Source organism: Typopeltis vanoorti, chromosome 25 (genome assembly GCF_054136105.1).
Source record: "Typopeltis vanoorti isolate ZY-2024b chromosome 25, IOZ_Tvanoo_1.0, whole genome shotgun sequence".
Taxonomy (NCBI): Eukaryota; Metazoa; Arthropoda; class Arachnida; order Uropygi; family Thelyphonidae; genus Typopeltis; species Typopeltis vanoorti.
In genome coordinates, this window is record NC_143573.1 from 57,490,764 (window position 1) to 57,513,988 (window position 23,225).

The 23,225-nt window shown below is 33.3% G+C and overlaps 1 protein-coding gene across 1 annotated transcript in view; it reads right to left on the reverse strand.

Annotated features, from left to right (window-relative positions):
* Window positions 1-23,225, reverse strand: part of LOC150092763 (transcription intermediary factor 1-alpha-like) — a 366,172-nt gene that overhangs the window by 70,055 nt on the left and 272,892 nt on the right. The window contains exon 12 of the mRNA XM_090414272.1: window positions 7,294-7,402. Within this exon, the coding sequence (XP_090270398.1) occupies window positions 7,294-7,402 (109 nt within the window). The remainder of the gene's footprint in view (window positions 1-7,293; window positions 7,403-23,225) is intronic.

Sequence of the window (23,225 nt, forward strand, 5' to 3'; positions counted from 1 at the left end):
CTTAGGTATGATTTTTAGTGAAGATGGTAAATTAAATATGAAATAGACAACAGAATCAACAAAGTTGGTATGGTAAGAAGTCAACTGAATAAATTCACATGGAATATGAATTTGAGATTATGGATCTGAGAGCTGGGTCAGAAGTAAAACACCTGACCAAAGACTAGAGACCGCAGATATGAGAATCCTGAGAAAGATTAGAGGCATGAACAGGTGGCATCAATGGCAATATCATATTAAAAATGAGGCTATTAGGAAAGAACTTGACATTGTCAGCATCCATGAATGTGTTAGCAGAGCTAATCACCGGTGGTATTGTCACTTAAACAGAATGGGCGAGGAAAGATTAGTAAAACAAGTGTTCTCCCAGGTTGTTAAGAAAACGACCCAGAGAAAGACCAAGATATAGATGGATTGATACAGTACAAAGTGCATTAGACGATAGAAATATAAGATCTGATAATGTTGGAGTCTTGACAAGTAACAGACTGATTTGGAGGAAAATTGTAGATAGGAAGTTAGTAATGATGTAAATTTTTCATGTAGTACTATCATATTCTATATATCCCTTGAGGGTACATGGCAGGAATTTGATGATGATGATGATAAAACTGAATGTGAGAATTACAGAGGTATTTCTCTACTGAGTGTTCCTGGTAAGATTTATGCAAGTATACTAGATAAATGTTTGAGAAGAATTGCGGAAGGGAAGCCTAGTGAAAAACAAGCTGGATTCGGGCCAAATAGAGGATGAGATTTTCACTTTCTGACAAACAGTTAAGAAATCACTGGAATATAACAAAGATCTATATTTAAGTTTTGTGGATCTGGAAAACGCATATGACAAGGTGCCAAAAGCGAGGCTATTCAAAATGCTAAGTTATATGGTGTCAATGAGTATATCAAGCAATACTTAGTGTTTATTTGAGTTGTAAGTTAGAATTGTAAGTTGTAAGTTAGAATTGAAGTACAGGAAAATGGTTTAATGTTACATCTGATGTCATAAATTAAAGATACCGAGAAATTATACTTGGTTTAATCCTTTATGCATTATGGGAAGGTTAGTGACCCTTCCCATAATAACATAGCATTATACATATCTGCAAGGAGATGTGCTTTGCATTATGGAATACTAAGGCAAGTGATGTGAAGTCATTAGCTTCTTTATACAAGTTGCCCCAGTCCTGAAGTAGTTCAGGTGCAAACTTATTGCCTACACTTGGATAAAGGATTAAACCAAGTATATAATTTCTTGGTATCTTTAATTTATAGTATAACCAAGTGGAAAAACTTCCAACAAATCTGCTGTCAGACAAGGATGTACATTATCCCCTCTGTTATTCATTACCTATAAGGATCACATTATGAAGGAAAATGGTATTAAACCTGATATCAAAATTGGATATGTTAATCTCAGCTCTTTGCTTTATGAGGATGATGTTATACTTCTAAATAAATCTGCTACAAATCTGCAAGATTCCCTGACTAAATTGCATAACTGCTGTAATAGGTATGGTATGAAAGTCAGCAATAACAGGTCAAAGACAATGAAAATAGGTAGAAGCATTGTAAATATCAATTGCACAGTGAATGGAGAACTATAGAATAATTAAAACATATCAGCTACTTGGGCACCATTTTTAATGAAGATGGCAAATTAAACATTGAAATAGACAACAGAATCAACAAAGCCGGTGTGGTAGGAAGTCAACTAAATAAATTTATATGGAATAAGACAGAAATTAGTCAAAACACTAAATTAGCTGTATACAAGACAGTGTTCAAACCACACTTATGGATCTGAGAGCTGAGTTAGAAATAAAATACTTGACCAAACACTAGAGACCGTAGATATGAGAGTCTTTAGAAAGATTAGGGATGTCAACAGATGGTATCTTTGCTTTATGAGGATGATGTTATACTTCTAAATTCCCTGACTGATTATTAATGGCAATATTATATTAAAAATAAGGATATTAGGAAAGAACATTGTTAGCAGAGCTAATATCATGTGGTATGGTCACTTTAACTGAATGGGAGAGGAAAGATTAGCAAAACAAGTGAAAGTTCATGCCAGGTTGACAGGAAAAAGACCCAGAGGAAGACCAAGGTATAGGTGGATTGATACAGTAAAAAGTGCCTTAGAAATAGAAATATAAGATCTTATTAATGTTGGGGTCTTGACAGGTAACAGATTGATTTGAAGGAGTAGATAGGAAGTTAGTAATGATGTAAGTTTTTGATGTAGTACTATCATATCCTGTACACCCCTTGAGGGTATATGATAGGAATTTGATGATGATTATGATGGTGTAAAACAGATGACTGAAGAGGGTGAAGCATGCAGTCTGGAAGAAAATGGTATTGTGGAGGTGGCACAGGAAGAGTGGAGATAATTAGTTACATGATGAATACAGAGAGAAAGGGAAGGTGACTCACTTAATAAGGGTAGCAAAAGTGTAGTATGAGCAGCAGTTAGCAAACGACACTAAATGAAATCCCAGGAAGTTTTTTTGATATATGGCCAGTAGAAGGAAGAATGATTAATGAAGGACACTGTTGGTCAGTGATAATGGGAGAATGATAAACACTGAGGAGGATATAGTTGAGGTGTTAAATAAGCAGTTCATCAAAGTATTCCATCCTTGTGTTGTAACATAATGCAGCAACATAACATCGTAACATAGCATAAGATGGTGAGTGAGCAGGAAGTATATGAGGAATTAAGTAACCTTCATGTCAACAAGGCCACGGGAACGTGATGGTATATCACGGGGTGTTTTGAGGGAATGTTCCAGGGAGTTAACGACAGCTTTACCATACATTTTTAACATGAGGTTTAGATTAGCCCAGGTCCTAAAGGAATGGAAACATGGTAAAATGGTTCTGCTTCATAAAGGAGGTGATAAGACTAAGGCTTCGAATTATAGGTCAATCTGCTTGTCTGGAGTTGTTAAATTGCCAATTTAACTACTAGTGTTGGATTGGAGATTGGCTGTCTGACAGGTATCAACAGGTTGTGTATGGGGGGGGGGGGGAGTGATATCCCAGAAGAGTAATGTCACTAGTGACATGCCTCACTGATCTGTTTTGGGATGAGGAGTAGTTATTTTGAATGGAGAGTGGTGGGTGATTGGAATGCATTGCCTGAGAGTGTGGTGAGTGCAACGACAGTGAATGTATTTAAGTCGAGGAATAATAAGCTGAGCATATGAGAGTGAGACCTCACGATGAGTCTTGAATCTATGGAGATCTGATAATAATAATAATAATAAAAACCCTCAAGGGTTGACTTTAGTGAGTACGGGAGCAGCAAACCCAAGGTACCTGATGCTGGACCGTGCCTTACTTCATGTAACATACATCTGTATATTATCTGTAGACCGGTCCCTACTCTTCTTTCTTGTTGTTCCTCTTGCTCCTTCCTCCCAATGCAATTAGAGTAGTTGAGGGCTAAGGGTGAATCTTTCCTATTATACTATGTTTTTTTTTATCTCACACAGTGGGAGTCTGCTTTCCCTCCCAAAAGGCAGGTTTGAAGGTCTTGAGGTGGCAGCCCTATCACTGAACTCGCCCTGCGAAAGGTTGGTAGCCTATCTGGAGGTTGGTAGCCTATCCTTCAAATTACTCGCAAAGCTCTGAAGAAGAAAAATAGGTCGGATTTAATCGGAATTGACCAGGCTAATGGATAGAGACTTCTCTTTGAAAAATTAAAAATAGCTACTGGAATGTCTGTGGAATTGCACACAAAATTGATGAGCTAAACAGAGAACTAAAAAATAGAAACATTGATATAACAACAATACCTGAGACAAAAAAAGAAAAAGAAGGGATCCAAATTCTGGAAGATTATGTCATGATCTTCTCTGGAGTACCAGAAGACAAATGGGCTTCATCTGGGGTTGCAATTTGAATTAACAAAAAATGGAAAAACAAAATTGTAGATTATATTTGGGTATCAGACAGAATAATTAAAGTTAGAATGGAAATTATGAATTGAATATTTTCAGAATTTATGCAGAAATAGATGGAAAAGAGGAAGAGACAGAAGAATTTTATGGAAAACTTCAGGAACGTATCGATGAAACAAATAAAAATGAAGCAACAATCTTAATTTCAACACTAGAGTGGGAAATAATCCAATAACAGGATGCATTGAATCAGAGGAGGAATCAGTAATCGATAACAATGGAATTTTATTAAGAGACTTCTGCATCTTTAACAATCTAAAAATCAGCAATACTTTCTTCAGGCATAAAAATATAAAGAGGAACAAAATCAATAATAGATTACATTATTATTAACAACAAACTAAATAATAATATCATGGATACAAGGGTTTTTAGAGGGAGTGAAATTGATAGTGATCACATGTTAGTTGAAAGCAGATTTGAATTCATAAAAAGAACCACAAATTTCAAAAGAAAAAAAAAGATAACAAACCAACATCTAATAAACAATTTAAAATTCACCTCCTAGAACAGGAGTATTAGAAACTTATATAAAAGCAGAATAAGAGATAAAATAAAACCAACCACAAACAATATTGAAAGTTTATTTTTCACTTGGTTAGAGTATAATAAATTTAGTTTAATCCTTTATCCAAGTGTGAGCAAACAAAGTTTGCACCTGAAAGTATCTTCAGGACTGGGGTAAGGTGGTACAACACCAGGGTACTCCTTGCAAAGGTGGAGCAAGCTACCAACACTCCTATCTCAGTATCTCCATAATGCAAAACACATCTCCTTGCAGATATGCCCAATGTTATGCATTAAGGGAAGGGCCACAACCCAGACTAGTTTCGACCTTTATTGAGGTCTCTTCAGTGGGAGCCAGGCCCAAGTGGAGATACCAGGCAGAAGCATTAGCAGGTCATCTCTACCTATAGGAGTTGCCAAATGGTGTGCCACCCTTTTTTATTAAATTACTCTGGATTTAGAGAAAGATGTTGAAAGTTTATTTTTCACTTGGTTAGAGTATAATAAATTTAGTTTAATCCTTTATCCAAGTGTGAGCAAACAAAGTTTGTGCCTGAAAGTATCTTCAGGAAGAGACCTCAATAAAGGTCAAAACCAGTCTGGGTTGTGGCCCTTCCCTTAATGCATGACATTAGACATATCCAGAAGGAGATGTGTTTTGCATTATGGGAGATACTGAGATAAGAGTGTTGGTAGCTTGCTTCACCTTTGCAAGGAGTGCCCTGGTGTTGTACCACCTTACCCCAGTCCTGAAGATACTTTCAGGTGCAAGCTTTTTTTGCTCACACTTGGATAAAGGATTAAACTAAATTTATCACAAACGATATTGATACTGACTAGAAAAATATAAAGGAAGCCATACTAAAAGCAGCAGAAGAAAGTTTGGGATACAAATCAAGGAAAAACAATAAATGGCTCAGAACTTGGAGTGATGATTTAAAAAAATTAATCGAAATGAAAAAACAGGCTTTTAAAATCTATCTGCAAATTAAAAACACTGCTGACTATATACAATATAAGAAATTACGGGCTGAAGTCAGAAAGCTTTCCAGAAGTATATGCAGAGAAGATTGGAGTAAATATGTTAAATCATTAGAGCAGGATATCACTGGGCTACAAAGAATCGGTTTTAAAATTTTCAGGCAACTACAAACAGCAGAAAATGACCAATTAAGAAATAATCTAATTTCCAAACAGGATTGGATAGAACACTATAAAATATTGTGGAATGAAAAACAAGAAATACAAAACAATGACAAAATTCACAAAATTGAAGATACGAATGTACAGAAGAAATAGTAATGGAAGAATTAGAAAAAATTAAAAAAACTCAAGAAATAGAAAAAGCCCAGGCCTGGATGGAATATACGTTGAGCTCTTTAAATATGCAGACAATAGCTTAAAGGAAAACCTACTTAAACGCTTCAATAATATCTGGAAATATCAAAAGATCCCAAAGAATGGGAAACTGGAGTAATAATAAATATTCACAAAAAAAGGTCCCAAGGACAAATGTGGAAATTACAGGGGCATTTCTCTTAATAACAGCATCTAAATTATATGTAAACATCTTAAAGAACAGGCTAATTAAACATACAGAAAATTATTTACAAGAAGAACAGTGTGGTTTTATAAGAGGGAGGGGATGCACAGATGCCTCTTTCACAATGCAACAGATCATAAAAAAAAAGAAAATAATTTAACCTGTCCACTTTTCTTCTATTTATTGACTACAAAAAAGGTATATGATAACTTGAACAGAAATCTACTCTGGAAAATATTACAAGACAATAAAATACCTCCTCCTAAATTAATTAAAGCAATAAAAACAAAAGAGAAACAAAAATTTGCATCAAATTTGCAGATGGAACATTATCAGAACTTATATTAAGCAGCTAAATACAATACTTCATGTAGATGATCAAGTACTAATTTTAAACTCAGAAGACATTGCAACTAGCCATCTAAATGAAATAGCAAAAAAAATATAAAATGAAAATATCTGAAACAAAAACAAAAGCTATGGCAATGTGTGGAAACATCATTCAAAATGGCAAAATTAAGTGGATATTGAATACCACATTATTTCAAAATTATATTTATTGTCAAATTATTGTCAAAATTATGCTTAACAATAAAATAATAGAACAAGTTACAGAATTCAAATACTTAGAAAATATAATCTCGCAATACAATACTGATTCACACTTGGAAGGAAGACTACAAATTTACAATAGAATGAATGGTATAATTAAAAGAAATTTTGGAAAACAAATGACTAAAGAAACTCAATTAAGATTACATAATATGACCTCTAAACCATCTCTCAAATTTGGAAATGAAACCTGGAATCTAAAACAAAGAAACAGACAAAGATTGGAAGCATCACAGATGAAGTTTCTAAGACCTCTCCTGGGACTCACTATATTAGATAAAAAGAAAAACACAGAAATAAGAGAATGATTAGATACAAAGAACATCATACAAGAAATAGAACAATATCAGCAAAATTGGATCCACCACATAGAAAGGATGAATAACAATAGGATTCCCAAACTAGCAAATAAATATAAACCTACAGGAAGAAGAGACTGCAGGCATCCAAGACTAAGATGGAAACACCAATTTCATCTGCAGAGAAGGAACAGGACATAAAAAGACTATACCTGAATTGCTCAGACGACAACGATAATAAAAACAAATTGTGTTAAAAGTGAAAGGGCAATATAATTTTTTCTAAACACACACACACAGCTGTATCTTCATAGTATTTTATATATAATACACAATGAACTAGGATAGGAAGTCAACATACCAATAATTGCCTTCCACTCACACCAACTGCCTTTCGTTTAGAACCTGCCGGTTCTCCTGTGATTTCACAATTTTTAACATCTTTACACATAAGGCACGTCCAGTCTTCACTAAACAAAAAGAAATCCCCCATGAAACAATCAAATTCACACTACAATTATAATTTTACATTAGTTCTTCAAAACTTTCAAATAAATGTCACTGGATCTTAAATGAATATTTATAAGTTCTTCAAAAGAAAAGTTAGGCATATTATGTATAACTTTTTTTTTTCAAAAAAAAAAAAAAAGAATTAATTTTGAAAATGAAAATCAGCTAGAAATCATTATTAATCAAAAGCAAACCATATTTACAATTTGATATTCCTGTTATGGCTTTCAAATAAATTTTATCTACTGATGTCATAAAATAATGGATATAATAAAATAATTTACTAGATCCAACTAATAATTTTTTTTTTTTTTTTTTTTTTTTTTTTTTTTTTTTTTTAATTTCTGAGAATCTTCAGCCAAGTCTTGGCTGAAGGCCGGAGATGCAAACCTAGTTATTTGCACAATGTCATAACAGGCAAAGTAGAACAAATATTTAAATGTTAACAAGAAATCTGTGACAGGCATGACCTGAAACATCTCATTAGGAAATGGTGTTTGTATAAGACCTTTGTTCTGCTCCAGTGAATTCTGTGTATTAAAAAAAAATTCATGTTGAGCAAGTAAGTCTGTGTTCTTTTAGAAAGACTAATACTAGTCTTTCTAAACAAGTATGACTGCCACGAGTAAGACATATAGTAAATTCTTACATAGGACAGTGGATCTAATTTGTCTTTTATGTAAAAAGGAAGCTAACTTCTATATTTGGCAAAATATGGAAGTTATCAAAAATAAATAAATAAAATAAAAAAGAGTGATTCTATGAAACAAAAGGTATGGTATGAGTATGAGCACAACCTATTAATATTTTGATAGAATCCAACTACTATTTAACTGTTTATGATAAGAGTGAATTAATGTATCTCTCTGTGCTTGTTTTCTTTCTGTAAGTAGACAAGTGAAATATGTTATATAAAGCAGGTATAAAAAAGGGACTAGTAAGGGGGAGGGGGGGAGAGAGAGAGAGAGAAAGCTAGATTCAAAGTGCAAGTAAATTGAATGAATGAATGGTACTAATCTATGTAAAAATGCTGGCAGTTTTGTTTGAAACAAATCCAAACTGCAAAAATGTTACCCATATAATGAAGGATAGGGAATGATAGGAAATGAAGATGATGATGTTCAACGTTTTGCATGTAGACTACATATGTAGTTAGACTCAAGGTAGATGCAATGAAATCATCCATTTCCATTCTTTCAGCTTGCTTTATAATTCATCCTGACATTTAAAACATTCTGCAATGACAGCAAATTCCAATACAGTGTGTAGAGAGAAATCATTTCTTTCTTTAATTCTAAAGTATAAGATAAAGAATGTTCTTAGAAAGAATGATACCATATCTAAACCAATTAAATTACATGAAGGAAATAAGTAGGTTTTTGCTATTTTGTATTGAAATATTCTGAAGTGGATATAGCAGGGAGAACTATATGAAGTCAGAGAGGGCACTTGTCAGGGGCTACTTCTGCTAGTTTATGTGTCGGAGAGAGGGAGAACTAATGCAATCCACTATAGCCTCAGTGATGAGCTGGCTTTATTGGTTCTGGTAATCCATAAATCATAAAGCTCAGGACAAAATTATCATATATTTTCTTTCAAATCTATCCTGTGAAGTCATTTCATCTAAAAACTTACTTAACTTACTACCCTGACTTGGTAGTGTCTCTAGAGCTACAGTGAAAAGTAGAATCATCCTTCAGTAATATTCATTCTTTTTTTACTACTATAACAACCTATTCTATCTATATCTCCAGAATTATAATTAAGTGATTGTTCTTTTTTAATTGAATACAGAGCAACAAATTCAGATTGTGTTAGCTATGAGGTACCTTGCTTGATATGAAAATTACGCAACTTCACAATGTATTTTACAGGCATTGTATTGAACGTTATGTAATCATCTACAGAAGATATATAGAAAATCCTACTGGTATCCAAAACCTAAGGACAAACTACATTTTTACCTGTATATAAAAGAATTTTCATGACTACAGTCAAATGTAAACATAAATTTATTGCCAGCATACTAACAACTTATATTACACAAAAATGTGTTATAAATTTTGTACAAATTAAATTGCAATACATTTTTTTTGGCAAATACAAATTTCCTAAGGACGTAGTTAAGGAATTAATGTACAGTGCTTATAGAAAACTATGTGGAGAGACATACCAGTATGGAATATGTCCACGCTGATCTGCAATGCGGCTCTCACAATGTCGAACCATGCTTAGCACCAAGTGATTCAGGAGTTCTCGAGGCAAACTGTCAACTCCTCCTTCAGAGAAAGGATAAGGCCTTGTTTGTTTTCTGGAGGGGAATTTCGAGTAGCGATACATTTCTATTAGGACCCAAATGTGTTTTATGAAGTTGATATCTGGTTTTTTCGATTAACATCCTCAGTTTCCAGAAGCAGCTCAACTGCTTGTATACAATGTGGTGTGACACTGTCATCCATAAAAATGAATTCTTCATCCAGTACCACAAAACGAACAAAACAAAATCGAACATGATTTTGAAGAATATCGTTGCAATATCGTTCACCAGTCACAGTCCCTTTTTCTAGCACTTGTAGCTCGATGCATCCATTAAGTATAATGCTTCCCCACACCAGCACCACAGTATTTATCTCTTTCAAGAACATTCTTGTGACGGTAAGCAGTACCACTTTCAAACCAAATCAAGTGTCATCTAGAAGACTAAATTTCTCCAGGAGGAAAGACTAAAATGACTCACCTGTAAAAGAGTACATTAGCCCATTGGTATCTTGTCCAATTTTTATGGATACAACACTGAACACTTGCTCTATGATGAACGTGTGTTTAGGGATGCAGACTACAGGCCTTTGGGCATATAAGCCTACTTGTTGTCAAGTAGTTTGTCACAGTTTGTCAAGATATCTGCATACCTGTGCTTGAATAGAGCCAACATGCAAGCCGACTTGCCATGGTGTGTAGGCTATGCTTTGCTGTTATAACCAAATATCTGTCTTCATGATCTGTGGTAGAGAGAGTGACCATTTAGCAAATGTCTGGAACACATTCCATCGGTTTGAAACACTGCCCAGAGCCTGGAAACAATGCTATGTGAGATTCCAAATTCTCTGGCAATATCAGTAATTCTTAAGTCTTCTTCAAGCTTTCCAATAATTATTGCTTGCATGAAATCATCTAGGTGATGTCTTTCAGACATGACAAGACATCCAAGTTTGCAACTTTATTCCTTCATGAAAAGAGCTTCCTTCAAACACAATTTGCTTAGCAGAGCCTTTTGTCTTTATCCTGTTGAGTGTTACCACGTAATCCCTTTGTGCATGATTCAAAAATCTGAATGGGTACCTGCTTTTTACTCGAAATTATCAGTTATACAAATTGCCACAAAATGATTGCTCTGAATTTGCAGATGTAATATTCAGAAGTAGTATTCATTCTTAGGTTTTTGGACACCAGTGTCCCTAATATAAATTAAAGATGCTGAGAAATTATATTCTTGGTTTAATCCTTTATACACGTGTAAGCAAACAAAGTTTGCACCTGAAGAAACTTCAGGACAGGGCAACTTGTATATTGAAGCTGATGACTTCATATCACTTGCTTTAGTTTCCCATAATGCAAAGCACATATCTGTAAAGATATGTGCCTTTGCATTATGGGAAACTAAATAATGCTATGCATTACAGGAAAGATGATCACTACCCAGACTAGTTCTGACCTTTATTGAGGTGAAAAAGTAAAGGGTGCTCACCATAGGTCTAGAGTAGTTATTATAGGAGTATTAGGAAAAAGAAAGACAAATAGATAGTAAGAGAGATTGAGAAAAGGCCTCAGCACTTTTACATAATCATATAGCCGAAAGCTATCAGTTTTCCTTTTTCACCAATCTCATATAGATGAACAACCAAAAGACCAACTGAAACTAAAGTGCAAAGATAACTGATGCCCCGGTGATTAGCCTTATCTGAGTTAACCACCTTGAATTGTCGTTCTCTGCCTGGGATTGCTATCCACTCATCCCTGCAATTTACTATAAGACCACATTGAATTAAGAGGATGGAACTATTTAAAAAATCTCTAATAGCGAGAATAAACAGAAATTTTACCCCCCCCCAGTAAATATTGCATAATGCAGTCTACACCATCTAGTCAAAAATTTGATATATCCTAGAATGCTTCTTTCTAAATACAAAAATCGTCTGACTGAACAATAAAATTTCCACATATTGCCGATTTTCAAATCCATGTTTCTTTCTGATCTTTCATAAATGGTATTTTAATTCATTAATTATAAAAATTCTCTTCCCGTTGCTGACAATTGATGGGTACCGCAAAAGAATAACCTGTTCTGTTGTATTGTTGCAGATTATATAATGTTATAATGGCGAACACATTATATAATCTGCAGGGCAAGAGGGCAGTTGTAGAATTCATGTTGTACTGTTTCCAATCAGTAGAGATGTGACAGATTGGATCTCCAATGTTAAAGCACCTCCACTTGATAGTATACCCTAACAAGACCCTTCTTGTTAGGGTATCCTTGGAATTTCAATAAGTTATGAAATCAAGTATTGTTGTCAGTACTCAATTGTGGAAGTTCATGGTGCAAGAGATTAAAGATGTCTTTATACCAAATTTTACTTTTTTTAATGGAAAGAATGTCCATGCCAGAGCATTGTAGAAGTCAGAGTTATCACAGACTGTTGTAGTAGTAGTATCTCAGCTGTTGGACCTTTATAATCATTTACTCCAAACATGGGAAGACAAAAACCCAAGTAGTACAGGAGAAGGTCTGCACATGTGTGATTGTTTGCAATATTTTATGAATTTTTGAAGCTGTATTGCTTAAATAGCAGAATTTTAAGACTCGAAAGCCAAAATCCTCCATACTTCTTTGATAGTTAAAGAAATTCCTTTTTAACTTCTTGGTATTAGCTGGACCTAAAAAAAAATTGCACAGGCTTACTATATAACTGCTTTTCTTCAGCTTCTGTTATGTCTGTAATATTTATTATGTACAACTGAGCAGGAAAGATTATGGTTTTGAGTACTATGGCTTTAGAAGAAAAGGAAAGTGGACCTATTTTTCAGTCTTCTAAGGTTTCAAAGTTCTTGTATATAAGTTCTTGAACTGGTAAGATTGGGTAAGTGGAGAAGGGAATTCCAAGTATAATGAGGGATTCTCTCTTAGGGATTAGTCCAAAAGGAATGCCTCCAAGATCCCATTTTCCAAAAACTTTTAATTTTGTCTTGTCTGCATTAGTAATTAATCCATTGATATTGCTGAATTTTTTCAAAATACCAAAAAAGATATATAGGGAATCATTATCCTTCAAAGTGCCCACTACATCATTGGCATAAGCTAATATCTTATTTTCCTTCATAGTTGAAGGAACTGTTATTCCTCACACAGCATGTCTATTATCGACTTCCTGTAAGAAAGGTTCAAAAACCAACGCAAAGAGCAGTGGAGTAAGAGAACAACCTTACTTGACTCCTTTTTAAATTCTGATGGGTGTGACAGGAACCCATTAACTAGGAGGTGCATAGTTGAATTGGCATAGGCTCCTTTGATAATGGATAGCAGCTTTATACTTACACCAGTTTGCAGGAGGAGAAAGGGATGCCAGACATTATCAAATGCTTGATCAGTAGGGGCCGGACCCAGCAGTGGTACCAAGGTTGAAGTAATGCAGAAGTCATATTTCCATATACGAGTAGCCAAAAGGTGTCACACTTTATTACTAAAATATTCTGGATTAGAGATAGATGCTGGAAGTTTCTCCACTTCGTTATAATAATTAAAGATGCCAAGAAATTATCACTTACTTAACCCTCTTCACTCCACCTGGGAGCATGGGTCTTCCACCACTATTTTCCACGGGACTCTGTTTTTTGCTTCTGCTTTTATTTGGTTCCAGTTTTTATAAATATTTGTTATTTCTTTCAGTATTGTTCTTTTCCATGTTTCTCTTGGCCTTCCTAGTCTTCTTTTATCCTATGGGTTCCAATCTAGAGCCTGTTTTACTATTATTTTATCTTCTTTCCTCAAGACATGCCCCAACCATCTCCATTTCCTTTCACATATCTGTTGCAACATGGGTTTCTGGTTTGTTCTCTGTTCTTCGTTTGATATTTGTTTTGGCCAATATATTCCCAGTATCATTCTTAAGCATGTGTTTAGGAAGACCTGGACATTGTTAACAATCTTTTTGTTTAACATCCACATTTCTGATCCATACATTAGTATTGGAAGATCCCTCCGATAAAGTTTGCGCACACTTGGATAAAGGATTAAACTAAATTTATTATAGTCTAACTAAGTGGAAAAAAACTTCCAACATCTTTCTCTAAATCCAGAGTAATTTAATAATAAGGTGGTGAACCTTTTGGCAACTCGTATAGGTAAATATGACTTCTTCATTGCTTCTGCCCCTTAGTATTTCTGCCCCTTCTGGGTCTTTCCACTGGCGAGACCTCAATAAAGGTCGAAACCGGTCTGGGTAGTGGCCCTTCCCTTAATGCACAGCATTATACATGTCCACAAGGAGATGTGCTTTGCATTATGGGAGATACTGAGACAAGGAGTGATGAGAGCTTGGTCCACCTTTACCAAGAGTTGCCTCAGTCCTGAAGATACTTCAGGTGCAAACTTTGTTTACTTACACTTGGATAAAGGATTAAACTAAATTTATTATACATTAGTGCTGCCTTTACATTTGAGTTAAATATTCTCATTTTAGTTTTTATAGATAAATTCTTGTTTTTCCAAATATTTCTAAGTTGGTTGAAAGTTGAATGAGCCAGCTGTTTCCTCCTATTTATATCTTCAAGTAGTTCCTCCTTTTATTGATACTATTGAACTAAGGTATATAAACTGTTCTACTTCTTTAAGCAGTGTTTCTTCTATTGTTATTTGTTTATTTTGCTTTGCATTTATTTTCATCAACATTGTTTTATTTTTATTTATCATAAGACCAACTTTTTTTTTTGGCTGTTTCTACAAGTGTTGTTTTTTTTTTTTTTGTTCTATACGTTGGTGCTTCTGTGAAAGTAAGCAGATATCATCTGCAAAATCTAGATTGTGGAGTTTGTTTTGAAGTAACCATTGTAATCCTGTATTTCTATGAGATACTTTTCTCATCACCCAGTCTATGACAATTAAAAACATAGTAGGAGAGAGTATATAACCTTGCCTTACTCCTGTCATTGTTTTAAATGGTTCTGAGAAGGTATTTCCATCTATTACTTTAATTTCAAAATCTTCATACATTTTTTAAATTATTCTTATTATTTTTTCTGGGAGTCCATAATGTCTATAAGTAATTTCCATAGGGAAGATCTGTTTATACTTGTTTATAAATATAGGCTTGCCTGCCATTCTAATGACTGTTCTATGATAATTCGTAAAGTAGCAATGTAGTCGGTGCATGATCTATTGGCTCTAAATCCTGCCTGTTCTGGTCTTAGTTGTTTTTCTATTTCTATTTTGATTCTTTCTAGTATTATCCTTGCTAGTATTTTACTTATAACACTCATCTCTCCAATTTTTTTTGCATTCAGATAGGTTCCCTTTTTTGGGGTAATTTAATCAGTAATCCAGTATTCCATTCCTTCGGCCACTCTTCTTTCTGCCATATCTCATTTAGTAAGGGATATAATATCTCTGCTATAAGTTCAATTTGCTTTTAGTACATCGCCTGGTATGTTGTCTGCTCCCGGTGCTTTACCTGTTTTGATCTGAGTTATTGCTTTTGTAATTTCTATTTTTGTTATTTCATTCAAATTTTTATCTAATGATGCATTTTGTTCATTTAATTCTAGGCGCTATTCATGATCAGTCATTTCTTGAAATTTCTCCGAGAAGATTTCCGCCCATCTATTGATCTGTTCTTTTTCATTTAATAATAGTTTTTTTTCTTTATTGTATATAGGAACTATCCATTTGTTTCTGTTTCCACTTAATTTCCTTGTAATATCATACAAGCCAAGAAATTATATTCTTGGTTTAATCCTTTATCCAAATATAAACAAACAAAATTTGCACTTCAGGACAGAGCAAACTCGTATATAGAAGCTGATGACTTCACATCACTTGCCTTAGTATCAGGCACAAACTTTGTTTGCTTACACTTGGATAAAGGATTAAACCAAGAATATAATTTCTTGGCATCTTTAATTTATAGTATAACCAAGTGAAAAAACTTCCAACAGCGTCCATAATAAGAATGTACATAGTTAAATACATAATCTTAGCTTTTAAAATTGAAACTTCATCTTTAGTATGATAAACCTGTGTTGATGATGGTCTTTTCTTTTACACATTAGGTAGTTCAATTTATATGTATGATATAATTTATATACAATGGGTTTTCATGGTATTTAAAACTCCTTGCACTGATTTGGTAGAGATTCTAGATTTAAGATCTAATAGTTCAGCAGACAAAAAAAGTTGACATTTCAGAGTTAACTGAAGATATCTGTTGGTTAATGAAGGCTAACATTTTTTTGGGATTTTTAAAACCAATTAATAAGAAATAATTTTTTCTGCAATGTAAATGAATCCAAAAAGCCTGTTTTGTGCTGAATAGATGCCCTGTTTGAAAACAAGGAGGGATTACTTGTGTTCCCATGAAAGTTTTAGAAAGGTAACTCTGTCAACACACTTTGCTTTTTTTTTTTATCATTAATACATTAAGTACCAAGAGCCTTGACAGTTTGCAATGATCACAAGATCTGACTAATGCAATGCAAACAACACAGTTTGAAACATTCATTTTCATTCATTCATTACGTTAGGGAAGGTTGAGGAGATGAGAATGAGAAGATAGCAAAAGAGTTGAACAGGCGCCATAAAGTACCTTACTATCATGACATTACAACTGATGAAAGAAAAGACAAGAGTCTATGTTCACAAGCTTACTGAAAGTCAAAAATGACTGGATGGCATATAACAAAAACATACAGTAAATCCTCGATTTCACAGACTTCGGATTTAATGGACAAAATTTACGGTCCGTATGTCGCATGTGAAAATTAACACCCTGTTAATTTTAAAATGATTTTAACTAAGATTTGCTTATGATTAAATTAACAGGTTATTTTTTGTTATTAATTTCCTGTTATTTTTAACAAATTTTGGCGAATAGGCCATCATATGTTGGAAAAAACACTGTAGTAATTTAGCCAAAATAAATGAGTCACCGCTCATAAAACATGTTCGGAGAATGATTAGGACGTGATCACACCAATTGCACTGTAATTTGGTTGTTTTGTCACGTACTGTGACTTTCTGCGGCAATTTTATTACACACATTTTCATAATTTTAGGGAGTTAATTATAAAAAAAACAGCAGAATTCAAAAGTTCAAAAAAAAAACCTTGACAGCTTTTTTCAAAGCAGGATTACCTAACCAAGCACCTCAACATCGAACATTAACTTCACATTAACCTATCTAAAAGTGTGCGCAAAACAATTTTTTTGTTATTACAGTACTAATATTGATAAAATTGCAGTATAATGTTACAGATATTTTTATTTTAAAAAATTCGTGATTTAATGGACACCCCTATTATTCCGTTAAATCGAGGGTTTACTGTACTTTATTCCCTCTAATTTTTGGAAGAAGACCACTTTCATTTTAGTTTTCAAGTTTAACACTTGACACCAAAACTACCTGGTCACTTCTTTCAAATCTGCAGAAATTAAAAGAAGTGACCTTTATTTGTTCTTTTGTTTTGAAGATCTCACTATCCATAATGTATTTCATAAGAGTTTTCCTATTCTGCATGTGTAGTCTCACTGAATTAATATCCATCTTTATGATGCAATGTATTTTTAATAATACAGAATTTCACATATCTTGGTTCTTTCAGGTTTCTATGAGGCATTTATAACTGTTGGATTAATTCCATATGTACATGTGGAACCAATAAGAACCAGCTAGTGTTAGAGAATAATTTAAAATATATAAGCAAGAATGCACTAAAGCAAATCAGATGGGGAAAAAAGAGTTTTGTGAAATTTATTAGTTAATTAAAAATGATTCCATATATATATTTAATTATGATTCTTCCATATCATCATCATCATGCATATCAAGGATTTAGGCCTAGCATGGCCTGTTCCGACCTTAGAAGTCATCGTTGAATCGTTTAAGAGGACATCCTGGTTTTCTTTTTCCTAATGTCTTTTCCTTAATCCCTTCTTCCATATATGATCACTATTATTAAGTTGCTTTTAATATTCTTGTTCTTCTTGTCCAAAGGAAATGTTATGTTCAAAGAGCTTGTACCTCTATCTCTATTCAATGAATGAATCTTCCCATGCATTTTTTTAAGGCTATAATTAGTAATAATTTTGATAGTCTGGTGTCAGGAAATTCTCTACTTATGATCTTTCTCATTTTGCTGATGTGTCTGTACTTCAATTTTTTTGCATATTTCAATACTTCTTTGACAATCCAATTTCGTATATCCAAGCGTAAATGACTAACTAAATGAACTAAAATAAAGGAATTTCATTTGTTTGTGTAAGTAGTAAAGATACTATTAGACAAACAAAGGGATAACCCTTTGTTTGCCCCATCTATTGAAAACTAATATTTCACTATCATATCACACTGATTTACTGTTTCACAAATACTCAAATTCCACAACCTGTTCAATAATTTTATTATTGTTATCAGCTGCCTTCCATAAGGAGATGTAAGTCCATCTAGAATGGCAACAGCATGAACATCAAAAATTATCTCCAAATTCGTAATTATACATGGACAGCAAGAGGGTGGTCTGAAAAGTTCTTAGCCTAACAATGAAAAAACAAATTATAATTTAAAAATGATTTTTATTTTAAATTTCAACATAATCTCCCTTAAGACTAATACATTATTCTAGTGATGCTCCAGTACCATTATCCCGTCCCTGTAGTGGTTCTCAGTAAGATCTGCAAAATATCCCTCTACAGTGCAATAACATCTTGATTCAAAGAAAAACGCTCACCAGCAAGGAAGAGCTTTAGTTTTGGAAAGAGACAGAAGTCAGAGGGAGCACAAATCTGGGGAATAGGGTGGATGTTCCAACAATTCATAGTGCAGATCCCTTAATTTTCTTATTGCCAAAACACCTTTGTAGGCAGGTGCATTGTCCTGATGAAAGATGATTTTTTTCTTCTCAAACCAGGTCTTTTCACATGAATTTTTTCGTCTAGTCTGGTTAAAAGATCGGATTATTCCCTGGTTATTGTTTTACCCTTTTCAAGATAATTAATAAACAAAATGCCTTTAGCGTCCCAAAACACCAATGGCATGACCTTTCCTGCTGATGGAACTGACTTTGTCTTCTTTGGCACTGAACAACTGGCTTCTGTTCACTGGACTTGTGCAAGTCACTAATGTGAGATGCTCCAACGACCTGAAGTAGACTTTTACGTTGAAATGATCCAAAAGAAAGAGAACTTCTCTCTAGAAGTGAAAGCTTTTATATATAAAGTCTTACACCTTGTGCACATGCTCGTCTCCTGAGATTCATAGTGCAGAGTCACATTATACGTGTAATCTGCTGACATCTCACATGTCACCAATCTGAATAACACAATTTGCAATATAATTACAACTTACATATAAAAAAAATTCTTTTGCAGAAATAATGACAATTCCTCTTTATTTTCAAGTAAAAAACTTGTAAAAACAAGCATGATACAAAAAGATTTTACAAGTCAGTCCTTCAACCTCAACAACTTGTCTTTTCCTTAAAGCTACACAAATTCATAGTCTATACCCAGTCTTGAAGGTCATTCCACACATTTTCTATCCTAATAGCAAAAAATGTCCTTTATATATTGCTCCAACTCTTCTTCTCTATAATCTTATTTGTCTGCTAGTAAAACCCTGTTTCAGCCAAGTATAGCAATTTTCTACTATCATATATGCTGTGAACCAAATGATCATAAATTAAAGATGCCAAGAAATTATATTCTTGGTTTTAGTCCTTTATCTAAGTGTGTCTGCACATGAAGTAACTTCACAACTGGGAAACTCTTATATAGAGGCTAATGACTTCACATCACATACCTTAGCATTCCATAAAAAATAAATAAATAAAAAAATCCCTTATTCAATCTCTTCTCTTTATTCTGTCAGATTAACTCATCAGATTACAACTAATCAATTATTATAATACAATCTTTGTCTTTTTCTCTCTCTACACACTTAATTTTCTCTGAATACTCAATTTTTTTCACATTCTATTAGAAGCCTTGGTATGTAAAGCTGGAAGCCATCATCCAATATTGGCCTGCCTAGAGAATTTTACAACTGCATTATAACTTCTTTTCTCCTACAGGTGAAGCTTTTCATTATTCTCAGCAAATGAAAATTTTCATTTTCACCTGCTGAAAATTGCTAATTGTCTTACCAGTATGATAAGGAAACTTACTCAAATTTAATTCCGTACTGACCAAAATATACAAATCTTTGTACATTCATTAACCTTTCTTTAAAGCCTATGTTGGATCCTACTTCGTATGAATCTATACTTTGTATCCGACATGATTACTATTATGATGTTCTTAACTGATTGATAAGTTGTAAGTTGATTTCTAATTCAAATATAAAGAAAATTTATATTTAAAGACTGCACAACTTTATATCTGAATTAGTTCAAGAATTGAAGATAAACCAACTCTCAATTACCCTTCCTTTATATGTTGTTATTATATATACTGGCCGAGTATATTTAACTTACTTAATTTACCCACTTTGGTTCGAATATTTTATGAATGGTGCAGTAAAAGAGATTCAGGCAAAACACAACTTTAGATTAACAAAAACAAATATTTAATTTAGAATCGCAAGTTACACTTAAGTTCAAATCACTAAGTAAGATATCATAAACATTTTAGCTCTCTCTGAGAAGTTCAATCATACATACTCAAACAAAGGTAAATCTATTATCTCTATAATACAGTTTTCTCACAGTTCCTTAAGTTCCAAAATACAATAAAAATTGCAGTAACACCTCTTCACAAACAAGCATCTTTAATTTTACACTTCAGCTAATTCTCCGCAATAGTTACTGTTAGTATAGGGAAATTCTAGGATGAAACTCACACACTTCTCTGTATAGGAATATTAATGGTTGGAATAATCTTACCGATAATCTTCTTTCTTCATTAACTTACACACAAACACTTTTTATAACCGTAAAAACATTTTAAACAGTATACAGCACTCATTAAAATAAATCTTCTAAGCAATAACTGAATTAATCATCAGTCACAATACACATAAACAAACGTTCTTGCATGAAGTAGTACTGATCACTCATGAATTAAGGCAATACACAATAATTTCTTGTCTTGAGGTTTTATATGCACAGTTGTTCATTCTTCCTGAATTCAAATAATTCTTTAGGCACTATAGTTCTAAACACAGCTAATGGTAAAGTTCAACTTTACAGCCTCTACTATTCTCTAGTAACTTCGTGCTTTGCTTCAAGGTTCCGTATGCCCTTGAAAGGCTGGCGCTGAAATTAAATCTCAACTCAAGTATCGCTAGTCTATTTAATAGTCTCTCAGCTGTTTTCCGTAGCTATAATTGTTATTCTACAACTTATTAGCTAACTGCTTCTCGACTAGTAGACTTAAATTAGCTGCTTGAGTGACTTGCCGATTCTCTAATATCGCACTCTGATTCCCCGAATGCTGAATACTCCGATTCCAACCGAATGCCAATTCTCTCTCATGTTTCCTATCTATCTCCTTCTCTCTCACCTTCTCGTTTACCTTCCCTTCTTCCTCACTTATATATCCATTCTTCCCGCCTAAAATGTTCTCGAGCTCTCTTTAACTAAAATTCTTTCCAGTCAACTTTTAACATTCTCCTCACGCACTGTTACAAACTCGCGCTCGCTTACTTATATACATCTTCCTGACAACAAAACAAAACATAATAAAATTGAGCTATTGCATAACGTTAAACTTCTACAAGTAGGAATAAATAGAGAATATTTACATTTCAATTAATGCGCAGTTAAATTATCAAATACAAATTCTTATAATATTAACATAGTAATAATTAAAATAGCTTAATAATATTTAATACAGTCTTTTCATTATTAATACATATATCTTTGATTAAATAATTAAATATTAGACAAAATTAAGGTAGTTATATGAATATTAAATTATAAAATAAGTTATTGACATTAAATAATGTTCACAAGTCTAGCCTTTGTGATGGAAGATCATGTTGGATTCTGAACCAAATAATAATTACTCTAATCTCTACATAATCAGATTCCAACACCTATTATCCACTCAGCATATATCCATCAAACTTAATTGTACATACTTGCATTTGTTTCACATTAAATTTTAAATGTGCACCTCCCTGTCTGCTCTTTTCTTTAAGATTATCCTTTAATTTTATTCAGATCTTCTGAATAACTGACTACTCTCTGATCAACTTTATATCACTGGGAAATTCTGGCCTTAATAATTGAACCTAAATCATTTGTATAATACTGGAGATAGGAAGACGTAGACAAGGATGCCTCCTGTTATTTCAAAAGTTTTGGTTCTGTTCTTGCCTTATTTTATGCTTATTATTGTTTTCTCATATAAGTTGTAGCATGGTTTTAATAAATTTATAGACCAGAGGTATTTTAGTATATCAACGAGTTTATATCTGTACCACATCAAGAGCATTTTTTTTAAATCTATGAATGCTACATGTGACCTCCTCCTCCTTTTTTAAAGATAAGAATCATTGGGTTTTTTCCATTGTTATACATCTTCTTTATTAATGTCATAAATCTTTTGTTAAATTTCTTTTCTACATATTTTATAAGTTGTACTGGGATTTTATATATTGCACATGAGAAGATATTTTATCTTCTCATGATTTTCCATTTCTTTTAATGCTTCATTTAATTCTTCTGATGTAATGTTATTTGGGAGAGTGTTATTACACATTTACTTAATTTACTTTTAGTTAAGAAATGCAAATTGTTTTTACTCTTTTTTTTTGACTAAATATTTAGTAACATTTAACAAGTAGAAATTACTTCAGGATTTTTCCATAAAAAAAAGAAGCAGCAAATGAACATATACCATCTCTTATTATTACTGTATATTATACTGTCATTGAGTAAATATACTTTTCTCTCCACATGCATACCATTCTCAATATGGAAAGTTGAAAAGAAATATAACTGAAATATATAACTGAAAGGAGACCTCCACATAGCCTTTAAAGGAATGCAGAGAACAGACCAGGGCTTCTGATCTGATATTCAATCCTCACCCTCTCATGTTGCACCCTGTTATGAATCTACCTGGATACTGAACAAACGAGGATAGGCTAACAATTTGGGATTTAGCTGACCAAATTATATTTTTATTGGCTTTATCCACAATGTAAAATGATGGCACAACATGACAGAATTACATGCTGGACGGGAGCATCGCTCAGTTAAACAAGGCCACTGTTGTTTTTGCCAGCGAATCAAGGCAAATAACGAAAAGTCAGCTACTGGAACAAATCCTGAAACACATTCCAATTCAACATCGCCAGAGTTCAAGATTGGTACTATCTAAATAAGAAGCCTGAATGGCAAAGAAATAGAAGAATTGCATAAGTACCAGATCAACATCATAGGGATGATTGAAACAAAAAAAATACAAAAACTGGTGAGATCTTTCTAAGCAATAAATACAAGATGTTATATTCAGACAATAACAATCAGGGAAAAAAGCAGTAGCTATAGTATTCAACATTAAATATGAGA